General features: G+C 43.7%; 1 protein-coding gene across 4 annotated transcripts in view; it reads left to right on the top strand.

Annotated features, from left to right (window-relative positions):
• The window catches only part of TRIM2 (tripartite motif containing 2), a 424,869-nt gene extending 405,662 nt beyond the window's left edge, over positions 1-19,207 (top strand). For all 4 annotated transcript variants that reach the window (XM_078676945.1, XM_078676941.1, XM_078676944.1 and 1 more), the window contains exon 12: positions 18,251-19,207. In XM_078676945.1, coding sequence (XP_078533071.1) covers positions 18,251-18,403 — 153 coding nt within the window. In that variant the 3' untranslated portion in view covers positions 18,404-19,207. The remainder of the gene's footprint in view (positions 1-18,250) is intronic.
• The last annotated feature ends 7,087 nt before the right edge of the window (positions 19,208-26,294 follow it).

The following is a 26,294-nucleotide window of genomic DNA, read 5'->3' on the forward strand; positions in this document are numbered from 1 at the left end:
GAACGTCGTAATAATTTTTACGGAACCTCAGACGGTCCTTTTGCCCTCATGTAGGCAAGCACTAGTCGGAATCATAATCGATTTCGATACTCATCAGATCATTCAGATGTTGCTGATGCATTATTCTATCCTTCAATGCCTCTTTGGTGACAACGGGCTGTCTTATACACGTCGTAGCACAAAGGCCACATAAGGCAGGACCACATTGCACACAAAGACAACATGAGAACAGAAATGTCACAACAACCCCTATGATCATCAGAATCTTCCAACCCCAAGTCGATATCAGACCCCAAAACCATCCCAGAAGCGTCCAATTTCCTTCGTCCACGTGTATGGACTCCGAAATTTTGTGCAACTTAGAGATGGCTTGATAAACCGTTGGAGCGTTATCAGGTATGAATACGCAGCAGCTCGAATGGATGACTTTACAAACCCCACCTCTATCTGCTAGAACGATATCTAGAACCATACGGTTCTGCAACGTCATTAGTCTATCCGCCTGGAGTTCGGCTGTCAAATTACCAAGGGCATTTGCAGTTATGTTGGCAGTTGATTCTACTACACGGGTTAACTGCCTTAGGTTCCTGCTATTAACCATCGGTCCCCAGAACGGTAGGAAACCCTTAAAGAAGTCTCCCGCTTCTTGTCCGGAAGTATCTTCTTTGCTAACCACACCTCTCACAAACCTAGTTCTGTGGTAATCAGAGGCCACAGTGAAAGTCGGAGGCAAAAGATTCGCAATATAGCAGGTACCCGAGAAGTCATGAGGTAACCACGTATAGGCTCGATCATAACATACAAGGTAGGTACCCTTGGCAGGCAGGAAGACAGGGGAGGAGAGCGTCGGTAAGACATACGTCTCGGTACAAGCACTCTCCCCAAACTGAGCTCTCGGATTTCGACCAAGACCTTTCAAGCAGAAATTACCAAGGTGAGGTACAATCCATATCAGTGACGAGCTTTTAAGCTGCCTCTCACCCACTGATAAGCTGTACTCAGCCTCACTTAGTTCCTTATATGCTCGCACCTCTTCCTCTGGGATGAGCGATGCGTCAAAAATATCTCTATCTAAGTCTGCAATGGCTCTCGCCAGAGTCTTGTGGTACAGGCCAGGACCAGAGTTTGCTGAGCGTGGTTCTCGATGGGGGTAGGAATCTAGTGCGCTACGGAACATAGTTTGTAATGCTCGAGCTGACCCTTGTGCACTATAAGGCAGAACTAAGTACGGAATACCCTTATCCATGGTATGTGGCATTAACCCACACACCCAACAATTGGTAGTGTTTACCACTAACTGATGCTGATGCAAGAGTTGGATAAAAGAGTTGTTTCTGAATTCCGCACGTCTGACTTGTTCGTGTTGGGGCAGAAGATAAAAGGAATGTGGAGAGACAGTAGAAACGAAATATAGATCATGAGATGGAAGAGTAGGTGTAGCAGAAGACAATAAGAACTGGGACCCATAATATACTCCCCCTACCAGTAACATAGATAGGGTGAGGTACAGTATGATCATCTGTGAGAAAAACCATTTCGTATGAAACATTTTATGCAATGCAGATCTTTGCGCCAACATTTCCTCTCTTTTCGACAGCTCAGACAATGATGATTCCATCCCCTAACGACCGTCCGCAACGTTCTTGACGCACTTCGTTCTGAGTAGCGATTACCAATTCCCAGGAGTTCCCAGAAATCGATAAAAGAAATCGACCTTGTGTCGATAGCTGCTAAACAGAAGGAAGTACCCGCACGGCCTTACGGTCAACCTGGATGGTAGGTTCTAGTTAAATAATGTTCTTAGCTGTACGAAAAAAGGAAAAAGATACACAATATATAATGTCCAATGTTTTCAGAGCAATGTAGAACCTAGAAACAAAAAAATCTTTTTATTTGTGGCTCGTTCGTGAACGAAGAAAGTATCGGCTGCTTCCGGGGCGAGTCTGATCTTCAAACAGTGGATTGGATGGCAAATGAGTGTTCAATTGTTCAGGCAATTTTTCAGAGTTCTCCAATGGCGATGGCAAAGAGATTGTTCGAGGGGTGTCAGCTATGGACTGAGCTTCGCTGAACGGAACAAAGTGTTGTGGAGTGTCTGTTTCACAAGAAGAAAAACCTCTTTTCATCCAGGTGTCCGACGGCAAAGGAAGCGGGACTCTTTTGGTGTGGGTAGCGTGTACCCAGTTTTTCCGGCCTTTCAGCCGAACTGCCGTTCTCGTTGCTAGCTGTACCTGGAACGGTCCCACGAATCTCGGCTCAAGATTTCGCTTTCGTCCGAAGTTTCGGACAAGAATCCAATCTCCTGGTTGGAGCCGATGACCAGGACCTTCTGTTTGTGACGGCAGAGCCTCAAAGACCTGTTGGTGAATCAAACTCAATTTAGCAGTCAGATCATAAAGATAATCGATCAACATAGGGTATTCGACTCTATCAAATTCTTTAGGTCTTGGGACTCCCCATACATTAGCAGGACGGCCGAACACAATCTCGTATGGGCTGAGCCCTACTCGAGAGTGTACAGTTGCCCTGGTCGACAGGAGAGCTAGAGGCAAAGCGTCGGGCCATGATAAACCAGTTGTCGCCTGAATTTTAGCCAATTTCAGTTTTAGGGTGCCATTATATCCTTCCACCAAGCCTGCTGATTGTGGATGGTTTGCACTATGAAATTTTTGCACGATCCCTAAGCCGCGACACACACTCTTCATCACACTCCCAACAAACTCACTTCCATTGTCCGACCATACGACCCGAGGCATTCCGTAACGAGGAAAATATTCTTTGAGCAAAATTTTGCCGTGGATAAAGCCGTATTATCCTTAAGGGGGTAGGCCTCAATCCACCTAGAGAATGCACAAACCACAACCAAAACGTACTTCAAGTTGTTACATCGGTCCATGTGGATAAAATCCAACTGGATGACTTCGAAAGGGTATGTAGGAGGGGCAAAATGGCCAGGAGGAGTGGGGGTGCCCTTACCAGGATTGTGCATCAAACACACCATACAATTCTTAACCACTCTCTCGGCACACTTAGTAATCCCATCATTCTTCCATACATGAGACAACAACTTGCATATGCCTTTCGTGTTGATGTGCGCCATACCATGAGCCATTGTAACAACAGCGAGCACATACGCATCCGGTAACATCCATCTCTGCTTCTCTGATAAATCAACCCAACATCCATTCTCATCCAATCTTCCCGTGCTCTCTTTCCATTTAGTCCTTTCCGTCTCAGTGGCTTCATTCTGTATTCCTTTCACACTTTCAAATGTGTCTTCACACATACCGGTCTCTGTTGGCCATCTCACTGAGTTCGTAACATACATTCTGTTCGTCAAATCTTTAGCCGTCTCTTTAGCCGTTTCATCCGCAAACGCATTACCACGACCCACATCGTCCGTTACTTTCTGATGTGCGCTACATTTGACTATGGCCACCTGTTTAGGCAATGTGAGTGCATCTAAAAGATCATTTACGAGCTGACCATGTTGAATCTTCGTGCCATGCGACGTAAGGAATCCTCTCTCTCTCCACAGTCGTCCAAAACTATGTGCCACACCAAACGCATACTGGCTATCTGTAAACACATTCACCCGTTTATCTTTAGACAACACACACGCTCTTGTCAGTGCGATCAACTCAGCAGCCTGAGCCGAATTCTGACTTAATCTTGCTCTTTCCACAATCGTTCTCAATGTTACTACAGCATACGCAGTCGTCACATCACCATTCGGCAACTTAAAACAGGAACCATCCACATACAAAGTACCATCGGGATCTGTCAATGGAGTATCTTTTAGGTCAATACGACCCTTGGTCTCCTCCTCAGTTCTGAGATAGCAGTCATGTACTGCTTCACCACTTGACTCTGTGTCGATCGGCAGCAATGTTGCTGGATTCAACACATTACATCGTTTTATCCGTATATGACTGGCCAGCAACGTCAACTCATATCCAGACAACCTTGCGCTCGTCAGATGTTGAGTTTTCGTTCGATTCAATAGAGTGTCAACTGCATGCGGAACCATCACCATAAGCATATTATCCATGACTAGACCTGCGGACTGTCGAATGGACGCCGCAGCTGCCGCTGTTGCCCTTAAACAACTCGGCAAGGCTCTGGCTACTGGGTCTAAAGTCGAAGAAAAATAGGCGCATGGGCGTTGCTTGCCGCCAAAAGGTTGTGTCAGAACACTCAACGCGCAACCATCCCTCTCGTGAACGTATAGTGTAAACGGCTTACTGTAGTCAGGAGTGCCCAACACAGGAGCCGAACACAACGCATCACGTAATTCAGAAAAACTTTTCTGACACTCTTCAGACCAAGGCAATTGGGATGGAACATCTTTGCACGTAAGAGCTATCAATGGTTTCGCCAACAATGAAAAATTTGGAATCCATTGTCTACAATAGGACGTAATACCTAAAAAGGCACGAACATCTCTTTGGGTTTTTGGCACAGTCATTCGGGAAATCGCTGCAATTCTCTCTGGGGTCAACCTTCTCCCTTCTCTTGACAATAAGTGACCTAGATAGGTGACTTCTTGACAACAATACTGTAGCTTTGAAGGTGATACCTTGTGATGTAAGTCATGTAGATAGTGTAACAATGATACCGTAGCCGTTTTGCAAATAGCTTCTGTATCAGCTGCCACTAAAAGATCATCAACGTATTGAATCAAAGTCGCACCTGTCGGTAAAACAAAGGCATCAAGTTGACCTTTAAGTGCCTGGCTGTAAATTGATGGACTCTCACAGTAGCCCTGTGGAGCGCGTTTAAGCCTAAAACTGCGACCACCTAATGAGAATCCGAATAGGTCTCTGCTCTCCTCTGCAATCGGAATGCTAAAGAAAACATTCTTTAGATCAATCACCGTGAACCAGGAGGCAGATGCCGGAATCATTGTTAGTAAGGCCGTAATGTCGGGAACCACAGGAAATTGTGGAACCACTATTTTGTTCACCTCTCTTAAATCTATTACGAAACGATACACAGGAGGTTTGGTTGGGTCAGTTCGTTTCAGAATTGGCAATACAGGGCTATTACACACGTTCCCACGAGTTTCTTCAACAACACCTTTTCCAATGAGATCATGAACGATTGCTAACAGCGCTCCTTCGCCCTCAAGAGAAATACGATATTGAGGTAAACGTGGTAACCGCGCATTTGGTTTCAATTGAATCACATAGGGTGTAATGTCTAACAGGCCCACATCATTGGGACCTGTGGCCCATAAGGACGCAGGGAGGGAATTCAATTCCGGTGGGAATTTATCGACCGACAGATACATGGGAGAGATCACTCTCCGCCCTAAGGTAAGCTCCACTCCTTCGGGGGAACAATACAAAGTTGCATATAGTCGTTTCAACAAATCCAGGCCCAAAAGATTCTCACCACAACCTGTAGAGAGAATCAGTGGAGCCGTTAGCTCACGAGGTCCAATCATAAGGGGCAAAGGACTAGAGACTGGGTTGCTAACAGGGGCGCCGGAGAATCCAACGGAAACGTTCGTTAAGCCAGACAAAGGTGCGCCAGGGAGTTTCGAATGCATGATGGAACTTTTCGTCGCACCAGTGTCTAACAGAAAAGGCTCAACTACACCCGATGTAGCCACTGCAACGTAAGGCCCACTCTGATCGACCGGAACTGACACTACTCCCTTTCTTTGTCGTTGGCTGTCCTAGTAATGGTCGTTTGCAACAGTCTCATGCTCTACGTAATAATCGTCCACATTATACTGTGCAGATCGAACTGACCCCGCATTCCGCTGGTCAAAACAATTATTCGCATCCGATTGATTTTGATGACGATCAATCTGATTGTGGGATGAACCACGACCTCTACCTCGTGATGCCTGTTGAGGCCCACTACCACGGTTTCCTCGTGTCGACACACCATTCAGACGGTCCCGTAAGGCAAGACAATCATATTTTAGGTGTCCCTCTTTCCTACAATATGCGCACTGATTATACCCAAGTGAAGATCTATAATCAAAGTTGTCAGAGCGCGGCTGCATCCTATCGGGCTGTGCTCGTGGTCGATACTGCTGTTGTGAATCATTTTGGTTTGATCGTGGAGGATATGCTTGCTGCAACAAAACCTTCGTTTTGAGCTCCTTCGTTTTCTTTTCTACACAATCACTTTCTTCCTTTTCCCTATTCTCATAATACTGGGCCGTTGCTAGTATTTGCGCAGGGGTTGAAACCGCCCATGCACTCTCTGAATTCTTCAATTTGTTGCTTAGCTCAGGCAACAAATTCGACACGAACTTGTCAACAAATAACCGCTGGCCTCCCTCAGAGCCCATGTCCTGGCCGCTGTGGTCGACAAACGCGTCCTCAAACCTCGTGAAGAAATCCGAGACACTCTCGTCTTTCTTTTGCTTACAAGCTGATAACTTGTCCCAGTTCACCTTCATCGCTGGCATGAGAGTTTTCATGAGCGTAATTATTTTCTGAGGCAAATCCAAGATCAGCTGGTCAGGCTTAGCCCCACCAACTTGTAGTCCATCAGCCGTTATCAATGCAGCCCAATCACCCCCTAATTCAACTGCGTGATCGGCTTGACGAATTTTAGCCCAAACTGGTTGCGGTACAACATTACCGAACAACATGTCGATGTCGGCAAGGTTCATAATAGAAGCTTCCACCAGTTGTGATAACTCCTTATAATAACCAGCCGGATTTTTACGCGGATCGGGCAAGGATTGCTTCACTTGCAAAACTTCCGATCGTTTCCATGGAAGATGTATCCATACCCTTCGAAAATGCGGTAGAATTGGAGGGGCAGCACCAGGGTCACCAGGCACCCAAAGTGGCGGAACCTCTCTCATGGGATACTGACCAGGAACCGCCTTCCAATTCTCAGTGGTATCATCTAATGACACCCGAGAATGTGCTGTGGATCTGAACGCTAATAAGCGTTCCACGGCACGTCGTACATCTTCACCTATAATCATACCGTTCGAAAAGTGATTCTGAAGTTCAATTATGTCGGACGGTACATTATCTACATCATCATTATACCATTCTTCCCTCAAAAAGTTACTCATCTCTTCAAACACGAATCTCTGCGTAGGCTCATTAAACTGAGAAAACGTGTCGAAGACCACACGTGGAGTGTAACTAGCAGGATGTCTTATCCACCTATGTGCCATGGTTACTAACATCTCTCTCCCTACCACTAGGGATCTGACTCCGTCTCTGAGGAGTTTTAGATAAATCAGACGAAAATAACGGACCAGAAAGAGGTGAATAAAGGGTAGCAACAGAGTTAGGAACACGCTTACGAACAGAAGGAGAAAGAAAAACAGGGGCAACAACACCAGAGGTGAAGGAAGGCATAGTAGGAACGGACAAGGTAGTTGGAGTAGCAGAAGCAACAGCCTGCGAAGGTACAGGTACAGGAGCAGTAGGAACAAGGACAGGTGATGGAACAAACGTAGGGTTAACAGCGGGCTGACCCGCAGCCGCTGGAGCAACAAGAGGTACAACAGGAGGAACAACCGGAGCAGCTACAGGAGCAGTAGCACCCTGTACATAAGGAGGTGGTGATTTCATCAAATACGATAACAAGGAATCTCCTTCAAATCTTCTTCTTTCTTTTCTAGACTACTCGGTAAAACCGGGTAACATTTATCTATTTTCATGTGATGCAATCTAGTAGAAATTTCCATTTCCTTTTCTTCTTTATCCTGTCTACATTCTCGTATAGTTTGCATTATCGGAACGAACCCTTGTTTTTGATCCTTTTTGAGTTGTTTGATTTCTTTCTGCTTGGCCTCTTTACGCCATATCCGAAAGGAATCAAACATAGCTGGCCTAGCTTTCTTTAAAAATAATTTAGCCTCAAGATTGTCTAAAATCGAAAGTTCAAAAGTTCCATGTGGTGGCCATCTAAGGTCACCGTCTTTCTTTGTATAGCGGATCCAGTAATCATTATATATTATAGGACCCACCCCATGTCGACTATAAAGATCATGTATCGGAGTTCCAACTGGAGGTATCGGACACGAGTCCTCCAACCGGGAATCCATTGCGCAACATTTGAAAATACGAAACAAACCACTATGGCTAGGCATCGTGCACACTAACCTAGTATCAAACTTCAAGGATTACCGAAGCAATTAAACCTCGTGTAAGTCAAAACCCTCGGTTTTTGGCAATTGCAACTGTCAAATAATACTAAGAACCGATACTAAGAACCACAAATGCAATGGAACCATGCAATACAACAAAGCCTTAAGGCTATCACAAAGCTCGGAGAGCTAACAACAAAGCCTGAGGAGGCTATAACAAAGCTCAGGGAGCTATTACAACAAAGCCTTAAAGGCTACAACAAAGCTTTCAAAAAGCTAGAACACCCACTAAGGACTGGGAGCGACCCACAAATACTTAACTTAGAACTTCAATGGCGTCACCAGGAAGGCCCGTCTATCATCTCGCTTGTACGTAAGGTCTGCACCGGGCGTCGAAGACAGGTCAACAGTCAGGGCATCGGTCCGTCGCAGCCGTCAGGAGGCGGGAGTCTTCGCAGGGAAAATCGTCAGGCCACTTATTTCGACAACAGGATCGATGAAGCGGGGTGCACCTTCCCTCGGAGATTTCACACGAAGTTCCTCACGATCATCAGGCTTTGGACCGGTACCGCTGAAGTCGCCCCACGTTGGGCGCCAACTGAAGGACTGGACTTTTAACAGTACCAGCGGTGCCAGGGAACAACACCTATAACCTTCATGGGATACCTGTTTCGGCGCACAACTACAGAGACACGGGACACTTCCTTCGGCGTCAAAGACCAGCGTTTATTACTGCAGGGAAACAAGAGTCATTAGAAGTACATAGGCATGTAGGTTCTGCGAGTCTGCTTCAAATTGCATATGTAGGTCACTCTCTTTTATACAAAATGTTGCCATTGCACAACATGTGGACAAAAGATTACAATTCAGTTCCCACAGTAAAACTTCAAAAGGGTCGCTTTCATGTGCTCAGAATCCCGCAACATAATTACAGTAACAATGCCGGTTCCCAACTGTAAAAGTACATCTTCCCACCATTCGGCACACCCATTAGAGTTGTAAATGACCAGGAGAAAGGGACAAAGAACAGCTGCAAGGAAGTCAGACACGTGTAGAGAAAAGAGGGTGAGGGTAATATCGGAAGCATGATCGTAGGATCAAAGAGCTAGATCCATCGCCTGCGCGGCTGTCACAATAGGCCGGTACAATCAGATTACCCTCAAGCTGGGCCATCTGCCTTCGCTGTATCATTCCTCCGGCCATAAAGACGCATGAAAGGAATATGCGTCTTCCGCAAGGCTTGGGAACTAGAGGGTCAAGGAGCGAACAGTTACCTGCTCGCTGACTACGTGAGGGCAAGAAACAAAATGGATGCCGTATCTAAAATGGAACCCGAGGGTTCAGATGAAGAACACGTAATATTAGACGAACCCTGGCAGGTAGCGTAGAAAAAATATACACACTTGCCGAACTCGTCATTTACGGTTCGTAGATACCAAACTCGTCCATATTTGGTAATGCCCAGAACGTCGTAATAATTTTTACGGAACCTCAAATAGCTTCCCGTCATAAGGTGTGAAGACTATCAAACGATATTTTAAAGTAGATTGTTATTTAGAATGTAGAAATGTCAGAAATAGCAGCTAACAGGCAGCGCCAGCAAACAAGAATCCATTAAAGAGATGGAAGTCCTGGAATTAAGGAGGAGAAAAAAGAAAACTATCTGAATAGTGAATAATCCCTTTAAGAGGGAGATGGCCGTAATAAAATGGGTGTAGCAGGAAATGCCTTCTTAGGATTCCTCTTCCTGGCGAAACGCTTTGTGAGCAAAGGACAAGAAGAGCTCTGGCTGGAGTTAAAAAAAACAACTCACAGCTGCAGGAACGAAACAGCCCGAAAAACAGCTCACAATGCTACTTGTGGAACAAGGACCATGTCCCCAACAAAGGAAAAGGACAAAGAGATATCTCACATATTGAAGAAATCGTCGTGCAGCAGGTAGGTGATACGGCTTATAGCGCAACGGCCATCGTGGATCGCGCGCATTCTCATCTCCAAAGGAGAGAGTCTTTTCCATCACTTTAGACTGGTGAACTTTGGTGCTGTGCAGCTAAGTTACCATCCTCCAGCAGCACAGCAAGTTGTCAGGAACTGAATGTAGCAAAGTGCAAGGAAATGCCTAGTCACAGGTGTACGTACCCATGTTGAGTGATTGTGTTTGTAAGTACTGCATGTACAGGTCTGGGGAATTGATTCTTCTTACCAGTGTGTGGAATGGGTCCCCTGCAGTGTTCACGTGTTAAGTATTCTTGTCATTATGACACTGTTAAGGGTTGATGAGGTAACTTCATTTTCCGCCCTTTTTAAAAATCCTTTTAATTTTTCCACTTTGTAATATGCGTATCCTGGAGTATCCACCTAAAAAGTGTAATTTGGGTGGTGGAGTGTACTTTTCAATCATTACAACTTGCTTTTGGTTGCAGACTTTCAGAGTCGAATCCTGCTATTATACCCATGTCACTAGAGCTTGGAATTGCTTTATTTTACTTTATTCCAATTTTAGCATATGAAGTTTTACCATGCACTAAAATAGCTTGCGTTAAACCTGAATGTAATATCAAATAGTTTTAGGACACAGGCTAATCCTGCACACTCACCGGAAGTTAGGTAAGTTTGTTTTATTGTGCTGTTAAACCAGAAAAATAGCATCAAGGGTATTTATTACGTAGGAGTTAAACTGAGGGCTGTGTGCAGGGCTGGACTGTCTATAGCGAGCACATGGCATTTCCCCGGTGCGCCGCCATTGTTGGGGTCCGGTTTTGGGCCCCTGGGGGCCAATTTTGTTACCGGGCCTTTTTTGCAGCATAGCTGCAATATCGGTCGCTGTAACGAAATTGGCAGAAACCGGCCCTGGTAAACAGCTTGGCTGCACCCCCAAACCCCTGGGGGGCTGGCCAAGCACTTGGTCAGGGCCGGTTTTGGGTCCCAGTCTGGCCCTGGCTGTGTGTTTGCCTTCGGCCCCTTATTACTACACAAGCACATTAGAATGGTCGATACGTTTACTTGTTACCTTCTTTTAACTTTTCAACTATGTTCAAATAAAACACCAATGCTATAAAAATAGGATGTCGATTTTTTGGTATGCTGTTTACCACATGCATTTTTACCGTGCACAAAAAAACTGCTTGTGCATATACCGAATGCAATTTCACAGTTTTAGGACACAAGCCAAACCTGCACAATCAAATCACTGGACGTCAGGTCAGTTTGTTTTATTGTGTAGTTTGACCAGAAAAGTAATATTAAAGGTAATACGTAGGAGTTAAAATGAGGCCCTGTGTTGGCATTCTTTCCCATATTATTACAAAAGCAAAGTAGAATGGCTGATAAGGTTACTAGTTGTCTTCTTTGAACCTTTCCCCTATGTTTGTATAAAATACCAATGCTATAAAAATAGGGGGCCTCATTTATCAAAAGTGTTGCATGCGTGAAAGCAGTGATGCAATACTTTTCAGTACACTCTCCTTGTGACACCGTATTTAGGGGCATATTATGATTGTGGATTTCCCGCATCCTCCGGGCCGGCGGAAGCCACCGCCGGCCCGGAGGATGCGGGAAAACCGCCGCGGAGCCTAGAAAGACCCACCACCATATTAGGATGGCTGGTGGGTCTTGCATTCCGTCCGCAGCGTTTCCGCCGCGGTCGCCTTCCGACCACGGTGGAAAAGCTTTAACATGGCTGGCGGTGTCTATCAGACACCGCCAGCCATATTATGATGGTGTAAAATGTATGCTTTTCCGCTGCGGCTTTTCCGCTGTGGAAAAGCATATGGACCTTCACTTCGGGGGCCCGTTGCGGGCCCCCTGGGTGAAGGGGGGTGGGGGGTGCACATGGGGGGTACCATAGATACCCCCCTGCATTTGCCTGAACAAAGCAGCAGGCACCGCGCGGTGCCTGCCGCTTTGTGCACGCAAATGCGGTGCATGCATTTTTAACATTGCGGCGGGTGCAGCTTGAAGCTGCACCCGCCGCAATTTTAAAGATAGAGGATGTGACCGCCACCCTTGCGGTCACATCCTAATCTGCACGGAGGGAACGCCGCAGCCCATGCGGACGTTCCCTCCTACTCTGGGGTCGCGGACGGACTGGAGTCCTAATCGACCCCTTAATGTGCAGCACACCATGTCGCAAGGAATGACAGATACTTCAGGAATCCTGACGTATCTGTTGGCGCAAAACCCACATATTGTTAGAGTTGTGTCATAAGCATGACGCAACTCCAGCAATGCATGGAGGAGACCTATTCCTTTTGCACTGTTACCCTTACGCCTGCTGTGAGACAAGCGTAAGGTTGTGACGCAGTAGCTTCCTAGAAGTGGCGCAGTGAATCCTTGCGACACAATGGATGCGCCATATTTATTGTGCGAGCACCATGTTGCAAGGAATGACTAATGCTTCAGGAATCCTGACGTATCTGTCAGCGCAAAACCCACATATTGCTGGAGTTGTGTCTTAAGCCTGATGCAACTCCAGCAATGCATGGAGGAGACCTATTCCTATTGCACTGTGTTACCCTTACGCATGCTGTGAGGCAGGTGTAAGGTTGTGACGCAGTGGCATCCTAGAAGTGGCGCAGTGAAATCTGATAGATTTCACTATGCCACTTCTACAAGGCTTTTTCACATGGGAACACCCGCCTTTGCAAAAATAATACCTGATGCGGATATAATGTAGTACAGCATTTACAAAGTGATGCATCTGCTTAGATATGTCACTTTGTAAATATGGCGTACCGTGGAGCATTATTTATGCTGCCACTGTGTCACAGAAAGTGACGCAATGGCGGCGTAAAAGTGTCACAAGCCTTCATAAATAGGGCCCAGGATGTCTAGTTTTAGTATGCTGTCCGGGACACCTATTGTACATTTCAGAACATATCCCACAGATGACATTTAATGTCTTCGTAAAATACCAGTGTGACATAGCAAAACAGATAGAAAGTTGATAGCTCATGGCATCTACTTTATGCTATCTTTTGGCATCTCCCTTTTACCTCCTGGTTTCCCATGACCATTTTAAAAAAAAATATCTGTGGAATAAAATATGTTTAAATGCCTGTTCGAGGCATGTGAGCTGTAGATCACATGCTTTGCATACTCCTGCCATCTAGTTGGTTTTTTTCTCGAAGAAGTCTTTCCAGTCACAAGGTAGGTGACTCCTCCTTTAGTTGATAGTGTGTATGGCCATTGACTCCTTTGTTAGATTGCTTTTTTCCGCCATCGGGTTTGGACGTGCATTGCTGCGCTCCGGTTCAAAGCCCTTCGGGTTCCCCTTGGTGAGCAATCCACTCCCCCTTGACAGTATTGTTATTCAATCGTGTTTCCCATTCTCCGTGTATCGTATCGGTTTCACAAAAAAACTCTTTCGATTTGGAAATTTCCTGGAAGGCCACTGGGCCTAACCGCACCGAAACTTCTCGCAGTCGATGGAACGGACTCCAATTAAATTCTGTCCTCAGTGCCACTCTAAGTACCCACGCACGGACTCGCACGAAGTATTCAACTTGTGCCTCTCCCCGGAGCACGACGAACAAGACTGCGACACGTGCAAATCTTTCCAATCTAAAAAGACGCTCCGTGACCGTCGGACTCGATGTTACGAAATGCAACAACAACACAGCAGCTCCATTCCGGATCTCTTCGGAGAAGATTCCGAGCGCGACGTTGACGACGCGCAAGGAGCTGAGGAAGAAGACGAACCCATTTCCATGTCAGATGCGGACTCCAACATGGACAAGGAGATTCCACAGGGTCAGTGTACTGTGAGCATTGACCCATGCCTGCCCCAAACTCCAGCGCTGCCCCAGAAAAAGGCCACAGGCCCTCCTCTGCCTTCAGGCCAAGGTCAGCACCGAGAACATGTTTCAGATGCCTCACCTTCGGGCCCGACACCAAAACAAATATTAAAGCCTTTCGGCTCAGGATCGAGGTGACTCCATTCGGGCACCAAGCTGAAATTGGCATCGAAACAGAAACACGTTTCGGAGTCAACTCTTTCAGTACCGAAACTAAAACCATCCTCTGATCCAAAAACGTAGGTGCCGAAAATCTCAACTACGAAAATATTGGCACCGAAAAATAAAACAGCTGCTACTCCATCAAAGGAACCTCATTTTGACACCCCACCTTCAAACCCAGACCCAAATCAAAAGGAACTGATCATCAATCCAAAAACTGGACATATTCAAACGAAATTGCCAGTAAAACGTACATCAGAAGCAGAGGATGTTTGCCACATTCCTCTTAAGAGAAAAAATGTTGGTACTAATCCCTCACTTCCTTCTATTCCTCCTCCTTCCCCACCTAACCTACATTTATTGATAACACCTACAAATTCACCACCACCAAAATCACCTGACAACCGGAATGATGGGGAAGCGGTAGATGATAATTGTCCTGATCCATGGAACGATTATAATACAGAACCAAACACAGACAATGATCCAGATTTATACCCTACAAAACCCTTTTCCACCTGATGATAACATAGGGTACATAGATCTAATAAATAGGGCTTCTGAATATAATGGAGTTCAGCTTCATAAAGAATCATTTGAGGAGTACTTTCTTTTTAAGACAGTAAGCTCATCCCAAAGATCCACTCACACACTACCCATGCTTAAGGATATGCTTAAACATGCAGACGACATTTTGAAAGATCCAGTCTGCGCACAAATTCTTACACCAAGCGTTGATAAAAAGTATAAATATGCACCATCAGACCCAGCTTGCATCAGAGGTCAATTACCATTAGATTCCCTAGTGGTTTCTAATGCCCGTAATCGGGCAAACAGAATAGCTGTCTAGGCATCCAATGATTGGCTTATTGCCAATACCCAGGCTCTTCTAGCTAGATACGACAGAGCACACTGCAACGAATTGGATCAATTGCTCCAATTCCTACTTGACGAACACAAGGCTAAGGCGCATGACCTAGTTCAGGAAGGGAAGTTAATTTCAAACACATCTATTAGATGCGCCTTAGATGCAGCTGACACAGCGGCTCATGCAACCAACACCAGTGTCTTGCTACGAAGCTACACCTGGCTTAGGATTTCATGGTTTAAACCCAAAGTACAGGCTTCTATTTTAAACTAACCTTTTGACAAGAAGCATCTGTTTGGTCCCCTGTAGACATTTCTTTAGAGAAGATGAAGAAGGACACAGATGTTGCGAAATCTATGCGGGCCTTACAATCCCCATCCAATAGGGGTTCTTTTCGTCGCTCCTACTACAGAGGGGGCTCTAAAAACATATCTACAGACAACACATCTACGTCCTACAAAGGTAACACTCAGTCATCCTCTTCAAGAGGTTACTTTTGAGGTGGATTTAGAGGCCACAATGGCAAGGGAAGAGGTAAAGGTTCCACACACCGCATCTCCCCCTCAACAAACAGTGACTTGCCTCCCCTTCCCCCCGATTATTTCACACCTGTCGGGGGACGTCTCTCTCAATTCCTCCCCATCTGGCATACAATAACTTCAGACAGATGGGTTCTAGAATTTATCCAATCTGGTTATTGCATGGACCTTACCAACAATCCTCCAAACATTCCTCCATGTTATCACAAAATGTCACTAGAGAATTTACATCTCCTCAAACAAGAGGTTCACTCTCTGCTGCAAGAAAGAGCTATAGAGCCCATACCACTACAATATCAAGGATTGGGCATGTACCCCTATATTTTCTCACACCCAAAAAGGACAGCTCTCTCAGGCTTATATTGGACCTCAGAGAACTAAATCAATACATTCAATCGGACCACTTTTACATGGTCACACCTCAACAGGTATTTCCACTTCTACAGCAAGGCGACTTTATGTTCACTTTAGACTTAAAGGACGCATACTTCCATTTTCTAATACATCCCGCTCATCGTAAATACCTCAGGTTTGTGGTAGCGGGACAACACTACCAGTTCAAGGTGCTTCCATTCAAAGTCACCACTGCTCCCAGGGTATTCACCAAATGCCAGGCAGTATTCGCGGCTCACCTGCGAAGACAGCATATCCATGTCTTCCTATAACTTGTCGACTGGCTCATCAAGGCCAGCTCTTACCCAAAGTGTCTCCAGGACACTCCTATAACGCTGCAATTACTGCACCATCTAGGTTTCACACTCAATGTGTCAAAGTCACATCACAGGCCCTCCAATACACAAACATATCTGCGAGCAACTCTCTATACTCAAAAAGCTCTAGCCTGTCCCAATGCAGCCAGACTCTCAAATTTCAGGCTATAGTCTTACAGTTTCAGCGAAATATCCTTTGTTACTTACTACATTTGCAACAGTCAGCGTTAGCTTGCACATCCATACGCTTGCATCTCGCTGCAATAATTGCACACCTTCAAAATAGTCAATATCTGTCCCTTTTCAGGGTACCAGTTATCAAGGCTTTTATGAAAGGACTTAAAAGAGTTATTCCGCCACAAATTCCACCTGCTCCAGTATGGAATCTTAATATTGTCCTTACCAGACTAATGGGTCTACCATTCGAGCCGTTGCATAAGTGTGAATTGCAATTTCTCACTTGGAAAGTTGCTTTCCTCATTACTATAAATCACTGAGGAGAGTGGGTGAGCTTCAGGCACTAACCATAGAAGAACCATTTTTCCAACTCCACAAAGACAAAGTGGTTCTTCGTACTTACCTCAAATTCTTACCCAAAGTGGTATCTGCCTTTTACATCAATCAATCTGTTGAGTTGCCTGTGTTCTTTCCTCAGTCAGATTCAGTGGCAGAACGGGTTCTACACACTTTAGATGTTAGCAGAACCTTACTATATTACATGGAGAGAACAAAACCATTTCGTAAAACTAAACAACTCTTTCTGGCTTTTGCTCCACCACACAAAGGCAATCCTAATTCTAAATCCGGTGTTGCTCGGTGGATTGTTAAATGTATCCAAACATATTATGCAAAAGCAACAACAAACTTACCAATAACCCCTAGAGCGCATTCCACCCGCAAACTAGGGGCTACTATGGCTTTCTTAGGCAACATCCCCATAGCTGACATCTGTAAGACCTGTTCTACACCGCACACATTAACCAAGCACTATTGTGTAGATTGTTATCAAGACAACAAGCTAATTTAGGCGATGCAGTACTCAGAACACTTTTTCAGACAAGTGCAACAGCTACAGGTTAGCCACAGCTTTGGGAGGATACTGCTGTTTAGTCTATGCAAAGCATGTGATCTACAGCTCACATGCCTCGAACATATAATGTATCTTACCCAGTAAGCATCTGTTCTTGGTATGTAGAGCTGTAGATTCACATGCGCCCACCCGCCTCCCCGGGTACCTATACCTGTTGCAGTTCTGCTTACTTACATACATACGCATGCAACATCTCGTTTCTACTATTTCTAACTCCATTGTCACCCTCTGCGGGAAAACAATCTAACAGTGGAGTCGATGCCCAAGAACACTATTACCGGAAGGAGGCGTCACCTTCCTCATGACTGGAAAGACTTGTTCAAACAAAAACAACTTGCAGACATCCGGACCCAACACTAGATGGCAGGAGTATGCAAAGCATGTGAATCTACAGCTCTGCATGCAAAGAACAGATGCTTACTGGGTAAGTAACATTATCCTTTCTCTTCACATTATCACTTTTGCAAGTACAAAATACTATTTCCCAGGTTTTTGATACAAAAATATAACCAATCCAGATTCCTCCTGATATGTCTGGTATATTTGCTAGAAATTGGTTGCTTTCCTTAAGGGTTCCACATTGTCACAGATGGTAACTGACCCAAGTTCCAAGGGTACAAATCCCCAGAGCAATAAGAAATTACCAACTTACTGTGTCAGTCCACCACACACTTTTAAGGGCAGTGACCAGATGTGCGGACAAGCATTAGCGTAGCAAAATATTGCAATTACAATGCGCATTTGCTGCAGTCTAGTTAAGTCACTACCGAATTACTTGCAATTACTTCCAAACTTGCTTTTATGACAGTGAAACTTGAGATCACATGACACAGTATAAATAAGTGTAAATAAATCTGGGTCTAATCCTTTTCTTGTAGTTGCTGTTCATAAAAACTACTGCATCGCTGACTCACCTATCTTCTTTCATGAAGTTGAAGAATATGTATGGAAGGCATTCATCTTGCTAGCATTGACTGTTTTTGCCACTTTTTCTCATTCACTTCAGGTTTTTGATGGAAGCGGTTCATTCCTGTCATACATCAATACATCTGCTGATCCTCTTTATGGTCCCCAAGGCCTAGCTCTCACCACAGACGGCCATGTGGTTGTTGCTGATAGTGGAAACCACTGCTTCAAGGTGTACCGTTACCTACAGTAATGGTGGATGATGAGGCTGGGCATTGAAGGAAGTGCTGGCCTGTGGGGAAAAACTCATCTACAGGATGAAGAAGACTTTTCACCTAAACTGGTTTTCTCCAAACTACAGCTTCTAGTTCACAAGTCTAATTCAAAGCTGCTTCCTCTTTTCTTCCTCCATTGGGTTTCTACTAGGTTTGAGGAATTTCACGAAGCCCTCTCACAGCACCCTTTGTGACTCTAAAAAAACAGTAGTGTTAACAATATGTGAATGGTGGCTTGCAGAGCAGGACTTTTCTCAAGCAGCTCTTGTTGCAGGGAAACACGCCTGATAACATTTATGAAGAGTAATATTTAATCTGGGAATGATTCCTCCTGCTTAGAGCTTCCACACCTATATGAAAAACTGCTGTTGGTATGCATTATACAGTCAACAATGAAACACTAGAGTCTTGTTAATCTCTTTACCGTAGGTAGGTATCACAGTCCTCTCCATTTCAGAGCTGTAAAGACTGTATTCTAGTAATGATAAAGGTAAGCTGTGCATGAATCCATCGGGCTGTAATTATAGGACATAAGACGGTTCCGTGAAAACACAACCACCCTAATAGACATGAACAAAGCCAGGCCTTGCAACACTTTTAACGTTTTTTCACCGTATAGTCCAGAGATTTATTTTCCAGAGAAATGAAGAAACAAATGTTTTGGTAAAACTTTATTAAAAGTTTTATAATGGAATGTTTAATTTATGCAACATTTATATGAGATGCGATCTGTGCAAATTCACACCAAATAAACTAATTTCATTTTGGAAACACCAGGAAAATACATTGTCACCAAAACAGTCTTTTGACTGAATTGCCTTGCAACACAGGATAAAGCCTGCCACGTGTGAAGGCATGCAACGTAGTACATGAAAGTGGCTGATTTTGATAAGTGTCTTTTACAACATAATTTTAAATGGAACATGATAATAATTCACAAAAAGTAAGGTGTTGCCAAACTGTTCATTTTAGTGAAAGCAATCTTAATTAGGATTTGATTATTATTAGCGAGATGACAGAGTGACAGGAGGCCAGGTATATGATCCAGGCCTCATATCACTTTGATAGGTCTTGCCACTGTGTTCCCCGTTTCAATTATCTGCGTATTGCCCAGCAGGCATTTTCAGTCACATCACCCTGGAATTGGAGGTAGATGCCATTAAGTGATTCCTAAATCAGTATGTGCAGTCATCAGAACATTACACAGGAAATAAAAAATTAAGTAATGAGGTTCATCTACAGAAATTACGATGAATAATCTGCCATCTTCGGTTATCCTCTTTTTTTTTTTAAAACAGAATATTTGGATAAACTTCATTTAACCATCACCCTGGAACTAAATTAAATGTATGTGGAAGGAGCAAATTAGAGCTCCCATATAAACCTCCAATAAAAAAAAACTCATGGAAGCATTTGAAAAACCTCCTGTTTATTCAATAATTAAATCCTTTTTTATGAAGCCTTTAATACAATTTTGATATCTGTCTCCAAGTGATGACGTTTTCAGGAATTATTTTACTATGTAGAGGCAAATACCTTTTTGTAAATGATTTGATTATTTTAATACAACTTGCTTCTAAATCCAGCAATAAAATGCTGCAATGCAAGGCGTAAGGAATTTTGCAGCACTTCCCAGCTGAAGAATTACATACATGTAGAGAGTATGTAGCTGTAAAATGAATAATTAAACATGATATAACCTACAAACCCTATCAGACGCAGATAGCTTTGAGGAGTCATACCCATAAGATCAGATGCAATTTGAAGATAGCTCGTCAGGTATAGGAGTGTTATATAAGCAGTGGAGTATCAAAACCGCAAGTAAAAATGTTTTGGTCTTGTCCAGTTGTGAATGAAACAGACTGGCGCATGATGGAAAGTTCATTGCTGGTTTTGTGATATCCCTTATGCTATGAAAAAAACAATTCTCTGTATCTTAGCCAGTCAGATTGTTTAAGTGCCCTTCTTTTAGACATATTGTCCATTCATCTTGTGACTATTACTGATAGACAAACAAAGTGACACTTTTACAGACCATTTGTCAGTCAACAGGATTGATTTAAAATACCACTGTGATGGTAAATTATATAGTCTAATAGAGAATCAAGTATTTACTGTAATGGGGAATGGCACCACCGTGGTAGCAAGAGACATGTTTTCAAGTTATAGTTATTAACATTGTTATTTTTGACATCATTACTATTGTTAGCTTAAAATTCCAAGTACCACTATTGGGTAATATTTCATTTGCATGTCAAATTTCCAGTAATGGGTAGAATTTCATGCAGTACTAATATTCTGGTGGAAATTACTTTTCACGCGCTTCTCAAAACTATGTGGTTCTTTCAGATTTTCCTAATCCCTAAAATGAGTGGGTAAGTGCTCTTACTGGACTCGTCTGCCCAACTTCAAAAGAGGTACAGACGGACATTATCAGTGACTGACACTATCAATCTACATTGGTCTTTGAGGTCCATCAGCCTTTTATGCTGATCTTTCTCTGAAATACAGAGGAGATACAGTTTTGTGTAAAGCTTCATGGGCAATGCAATCTATAGAGATTACAGTATGCCAGTCCTAAAACAACAGGTTTCACCTGCTACTGCCCCCAGCCATATACTTAGCTGATCTGAAAATGGAAATAAAGTCTTTCAGACTGGAATATCCTAAAAGGAGCCTGTGGGATCAAGGGGTTTATTTACTGCAGTGGGCTTCTTGCAGATCCACAGCTTGAGGAATTACATTTTAACTACACCTTCTTTCCAATTAGCACATGCACATTCAGAGAAGATATGTTTTAATAACCTCCCCATATGCATAAATTGCTGTCCTATATTAGTTTCTGGTACTGCTAAATTGTTACAGCTATTGCAAACAAATGAAAAAACATTCCAACTGTATCTCTTTTAACGACGTGGCATCCCCAAAGTCTCAGCACAGGAAATCAAATCAGTGACAACACTCATTTTATACCCGGAGCCTTATCTCATTGGTGTGATATTTATGCTATCAAGTATGGCACTTTATCTGAGCTCATTTCTATGATACCAAACGTTTCACCTTGCAGCCACCATGAGGCACTTTTTTTACAGAAACTCTTGCCTTATGAATGTTGATACTGCTGGAGTCGACATACAGTATTACGGCTGTATTCTGGATCATATGAGGACATTGCCAGTGTGACTGTAGTATGGAGGCAGGGCCGGCTCTAGGCTCACGGAGGCCCTGAGCAGGGAGTGTAGGTAGGGGGCCCGAGGCCGCCAAATCCCTGCCAGGGGCCGCCACGCAAATATGTATCTAAGGATATATATTGGCGTGGCGGCCCCTGGGGTTTAGCGGCCCTGTGCAGGTGCACAGCTTGCACATGCCTTAGGCCGGCCCTGATGGAGGGAGCTCTTGCTGGATACGAAAGCCAGTAAAATAAGAACTACTTAGCCCAGCCTTCTGGTGTTAAGATATTGTTGCATATGTATTCCCTTAAGAAAAATACAAACGCTGCTTCTGGGGCAACACGGTGAAGCTGTAAATGCTTAAGAGTTGTAGCACTTCATATCTTCTCTTTACAGTCGCGGCCCATGCAGGTAAGAGCAGTGGTGCAGGGTTGGGGGGATTCGACAGATGACCATGAGGGAAAATTAAATAAATAATTCATTGTCCCTTGTAGTCGTATGTCGAAATCCTCTCACACCCGGCCTTTCTGCCCCACCGCTCTTACCTGCACAGGCCGGGGCCGCTGCTGTCTCTACAGCAGGGTCTATCTAGGATCAAGCCTCTCCAATGTGGACACCTTAGTTTTACACAAAGTGACCACATTTGCCCCTCACAAAAACAAACAGATTATTGCCCCATGGATCATTGAGTACTACTATGATGTGTTTCCAAACAGGACAGTCTTCCATTTGCTTTTGGCACATTGAGAATAATGAAGAGTCCTGCAACGAAGATATTTGGTGTCAAACCAGGTTTAGTCATATCCAGCTGGGCTTATGCAATCTGCGACTGCTATTGCTTTGGGATATTAAAATTATTATGAGGGCCAAATATGCCAGGATTACAATTGAGAACGGTTGGCCTGTACAGTCATGTGTCTAAAGAGAATTCTAAGCCAACAATGTGCTAACTGGATCACTAAAATACCTTAGTAGTGATGTACCATCCTGAGATCCTTTTATATCAGGCATGACCGAAAACAAATATATGTGTGCAACACAGTGTACAGGCGAGGCATGGTCCCAGTGATAGATGAGGGGCAAACATTAGTTTATTTACTACTCTATCAAATGACTGAACTAAAGTATTGACAGTAAAATGTAAGTTTTTTTCCTGGCAGTGACATCTAGGACTAACATACTAATTCAGCTAGTGCAATAATTCACTAGGAAGTGGCATGGCATGGGAACACTCCAAGCTTAAAAACAATGCTGTGTCATATCACATCTTTGCCAAATGAACATTATCTGGTACCTATAGATGACTGTACATGCACCAATCAGTGTATAAATATAAAATTCAGTCAAGGACAGAGGAGAACAATTATGGTCATCTTTTTAAAATTTTGAAACAATTACATTTACAGCCCTGGTACTTTCTTTCATGTTTGGAGAAGCAGAAAAGTGTAGTCCTATAACATAAAAGGTCTGTGAAAAGTGGCTTTATCTAGAATTTGTCCTAGATTGCATATCCGTGCTAGAGTGGTACTTAGAAGAAATTGGTGGTGTGCAGAGACAGCCCAGGAGAACTTCTAAGGTCAGCGACAACAGACAACTTGGTGGCTATAATGTTATTTAAGACACATCACTATTGTGTATCAAGCAAAGAGAGCTAGAGACATAATAGAGAAACATGATTATATATCTTTTAGCAAACTGTTTAGCTAAAAGATCTTGTGCATATTTCAAATGCACAATATAGGACAGAATTTGGGGCAATATCAGTTTTTTTAATTTATTTTGGTTTTTGTTTAGTTTTAAAGCCTTAACCAGTAGTGGGTGAGGGGTCAACAATATTTATGAACAAGTGATGTTCTAAACTGAGCGATCAGATGATGTAGGACACTTGTACTGAATGTCTTCAGCAGCAAGTAGGCTTTCACTCCTTTTCCGCCATTCAGGAAATCCTGTTCAAGGGAGCTCCAGGGTTCAGATCTCCCACAATGCTGACTATATGTCGGTAGTTTGAGTAGCAAGCAGGTCCATATAAGAGACCCCCAGGAACATTAGTATTTTTAGAAGATCTGGGCTAAAATACTTCGGCCCTCCAGCAGGGCCTTATGAACAACATCCACCCTTTTGAACTATATTCATGGTTTCACTGGTAGTTCGTGTAGAACCTGCAGTGCTGCAGTGACATGCTGATCTTCAGCATCTGGGCCTTTTGTGCCTCACCAATAGTTTTGGTTGGTAGACTGGGGTAGATAAGATTGCTGTACGTGAGCCTCAATATTGCCCCTGCAAAGACAAGTTTGATCTTTCTGGCGGGATAGCAAGGAAAGTATACCATTAAGTAAACGTAAGTGGTGAATGATGCTCATGACAACGCTGTTAACGTTATAGTCAAAAGCAGGTCAGAATCTATAGTGACCCTGAGGTTGCACATTTTATCACAGTAATGTGTAGTTACTCCAAGAAGGTCGGCTAGCTGAGCAAGATGCTAGGAGCAGTAAGGCCCATAAGCAGTCTCGCACTATTGCAGAGCTTGTTTTTGTGCATATAGTCTTGGATCTTCACCAAGCAGAGTGCCATCCCATATTGGCCACCAGAGCCATCTTGTGGCTTCAGATGCAGCTGGGCACCATCAGGGATCATATGAAGTGCAAATTAACTTGCTCTATGCCCTGGGTCATGGGTTGAGTGTAGGAAGGGGTAGAGTGTTAATTCTGTAGCACCCTGCAGATGCTAGAGCTAGTTTTGGAAAGAATGGTTTCTAAGCTTGACCTGATATGTAAAAGGAATACAAAAAATTGGAAAAAGTTTGTTTGATTTAGGTGTGGCTATACAGTTGGCTAATTAGAAACGTCTGGTCAATGTTTTGAATGTCACAGTGATATCCAAATGTATGCTCCATTCCTGGTAAAGCAACCAACTAATGGCGCTGTATCAATTTGCCAGATTTTATGGAACACTGTCCTACCTGTCTTTAAATTATCTACTGAAAGTGCTTTCACTCACAACCCATAGGCAAGTAGTGTTCTATTTTAATAATGACTATCATATCCACACTAAAATAAATGGAAAACAAGAGCATCTGCTTCATGCCTTTAAAGTGTCAATTGCCATTTTGAAATGCTTGAGGTTTTAGTTGGACAGTTGCTTTATAGTCCTTTTTTATATGTGTCACAACGAGGAGCCAATGTTGCCATTAAGGAAGTCAAGTGCCCGTACATATTTTCAATATGAGAAGATAGGTTTTTGTTGCCATTTTACTAGTTTGCCACTGTTTGAGTAGAAGAAGTGTGCGCAGTGACTGTGCGGCGTGTTTGTGAAGAGGGTGAAAGTTATTGGACCTGGAAAAATAAGGCAAATACAAATTGGTGTAGGTTGTCTTTGAAGAGTGTACAGCAATATCAATTATGTTTGTTAGTAAGACAGCCTTAACCTCACTGTGTTTTGTTTAGTTATTTATGACATAGGAATGTTCCATAACCTATATAGTATTTCACAGTAACCCTGTGCTTGAAGTCAATTCCATCCAAATGTGTGTACCTTTCCCGTACTAGCAGTGAATATGCAATATTTTGTTTAATTACATTCCATTTTTGTAAGTCTGTTTCATATGTTTGTGTGTACAGAACATAATAAAGCCTTGCACTCTCCGAAATTCAGTTCAGTAGTCAATGTATTTTTTTGTCTAGACAACACATATTGGAACTCGTTGCCCTGGCGTGCCTTTCCATACATGACACCTCACACGTACTGATATTTTTATCTTGCAGCATTTCAACAATACCTTCGCTAAAGCTTAAAGACCCTGGGTTGTCCTGTGTGTTTCTTGAATATGTGTACTTTTACAACACATGCAGCGTACAACTCAATTCGTCAGTGGAGCACACCCGTTGCACAATTGTGTAGGACTTAGCATTATATAATTTGCCTTTAGTACAACTGGAATTCACACATCTTTCCAGTGACCTACCATAACAGCCGACATCTGTTACAGACTTTCAGATCAGCAGGACTTTGTGCTGCTATGAGACTGCACTTGCTTGTTTGTGCGGGGGAGAGTGTTCACGACCTTCATTGGCGCCCCATCATAAAAATAATTAAATGCAAAGCTCTCTGTATAGCCTGTAAGGCTTTCCAAAAATTCGGGTCCTGCCTCCTTCAGACTAAGTTAGTCTGGTATCTTCCCAGCAGAACTCTTCGATCCTCCGGCGCAAAGCCCCTGACAGGCCCCGGATTCCAAAAAGCCAACTGGGGAGGTCAAAGTTTCGTCCTGAGAGCTGCTAAAACCTGAATGCTTAACCACTTTCCATTCGTTCCTCCTCTAATCTCATGGCTTTTAGGAAGGTCTCAAAGACTTAGCATTTCTCCCATTAACTTCCCCTTGTGAACTGTAGATCCCTTGCAAAGCATGCAGATGATATATGGCTGCTGTTGGAAGGTCACCAATGGGACATATTGTTTCTAACAGAAACCTGGCTTAACGATGATAACATGACTGCCATTGCACTGGCTATCCCCTCTGGATATAACATTTGTTTCTCCAATCGACTAGGTGATAAAAGAGGGGGGGAGTGGCAGTTATATTTAAAGAACAGCTCACACTCACCTCCTCCGCCCCCATATACACCCAGGGTCTAGAGGGACTACACTTCTGCTTCCAGGTGGGATCTCAGCTATCCCTAGCAGGACTAGTTATCTACAGGCCTCC

Source organism: Lissotriton helveticus, chromosome 2_1 (assembly GCF_964261635.1).
Source record: "Lissotriton helveticus chromosome 2_1, aLisHel1.1, whole genome shotgun sequence".
Taxonomy (NCBI): domain Eukaryota; kingdom Metazoa; phylum Chordata; class Amphibia; order Caudata; family Salamandridae; genus Lissotriton; species Lissotriton helveticus.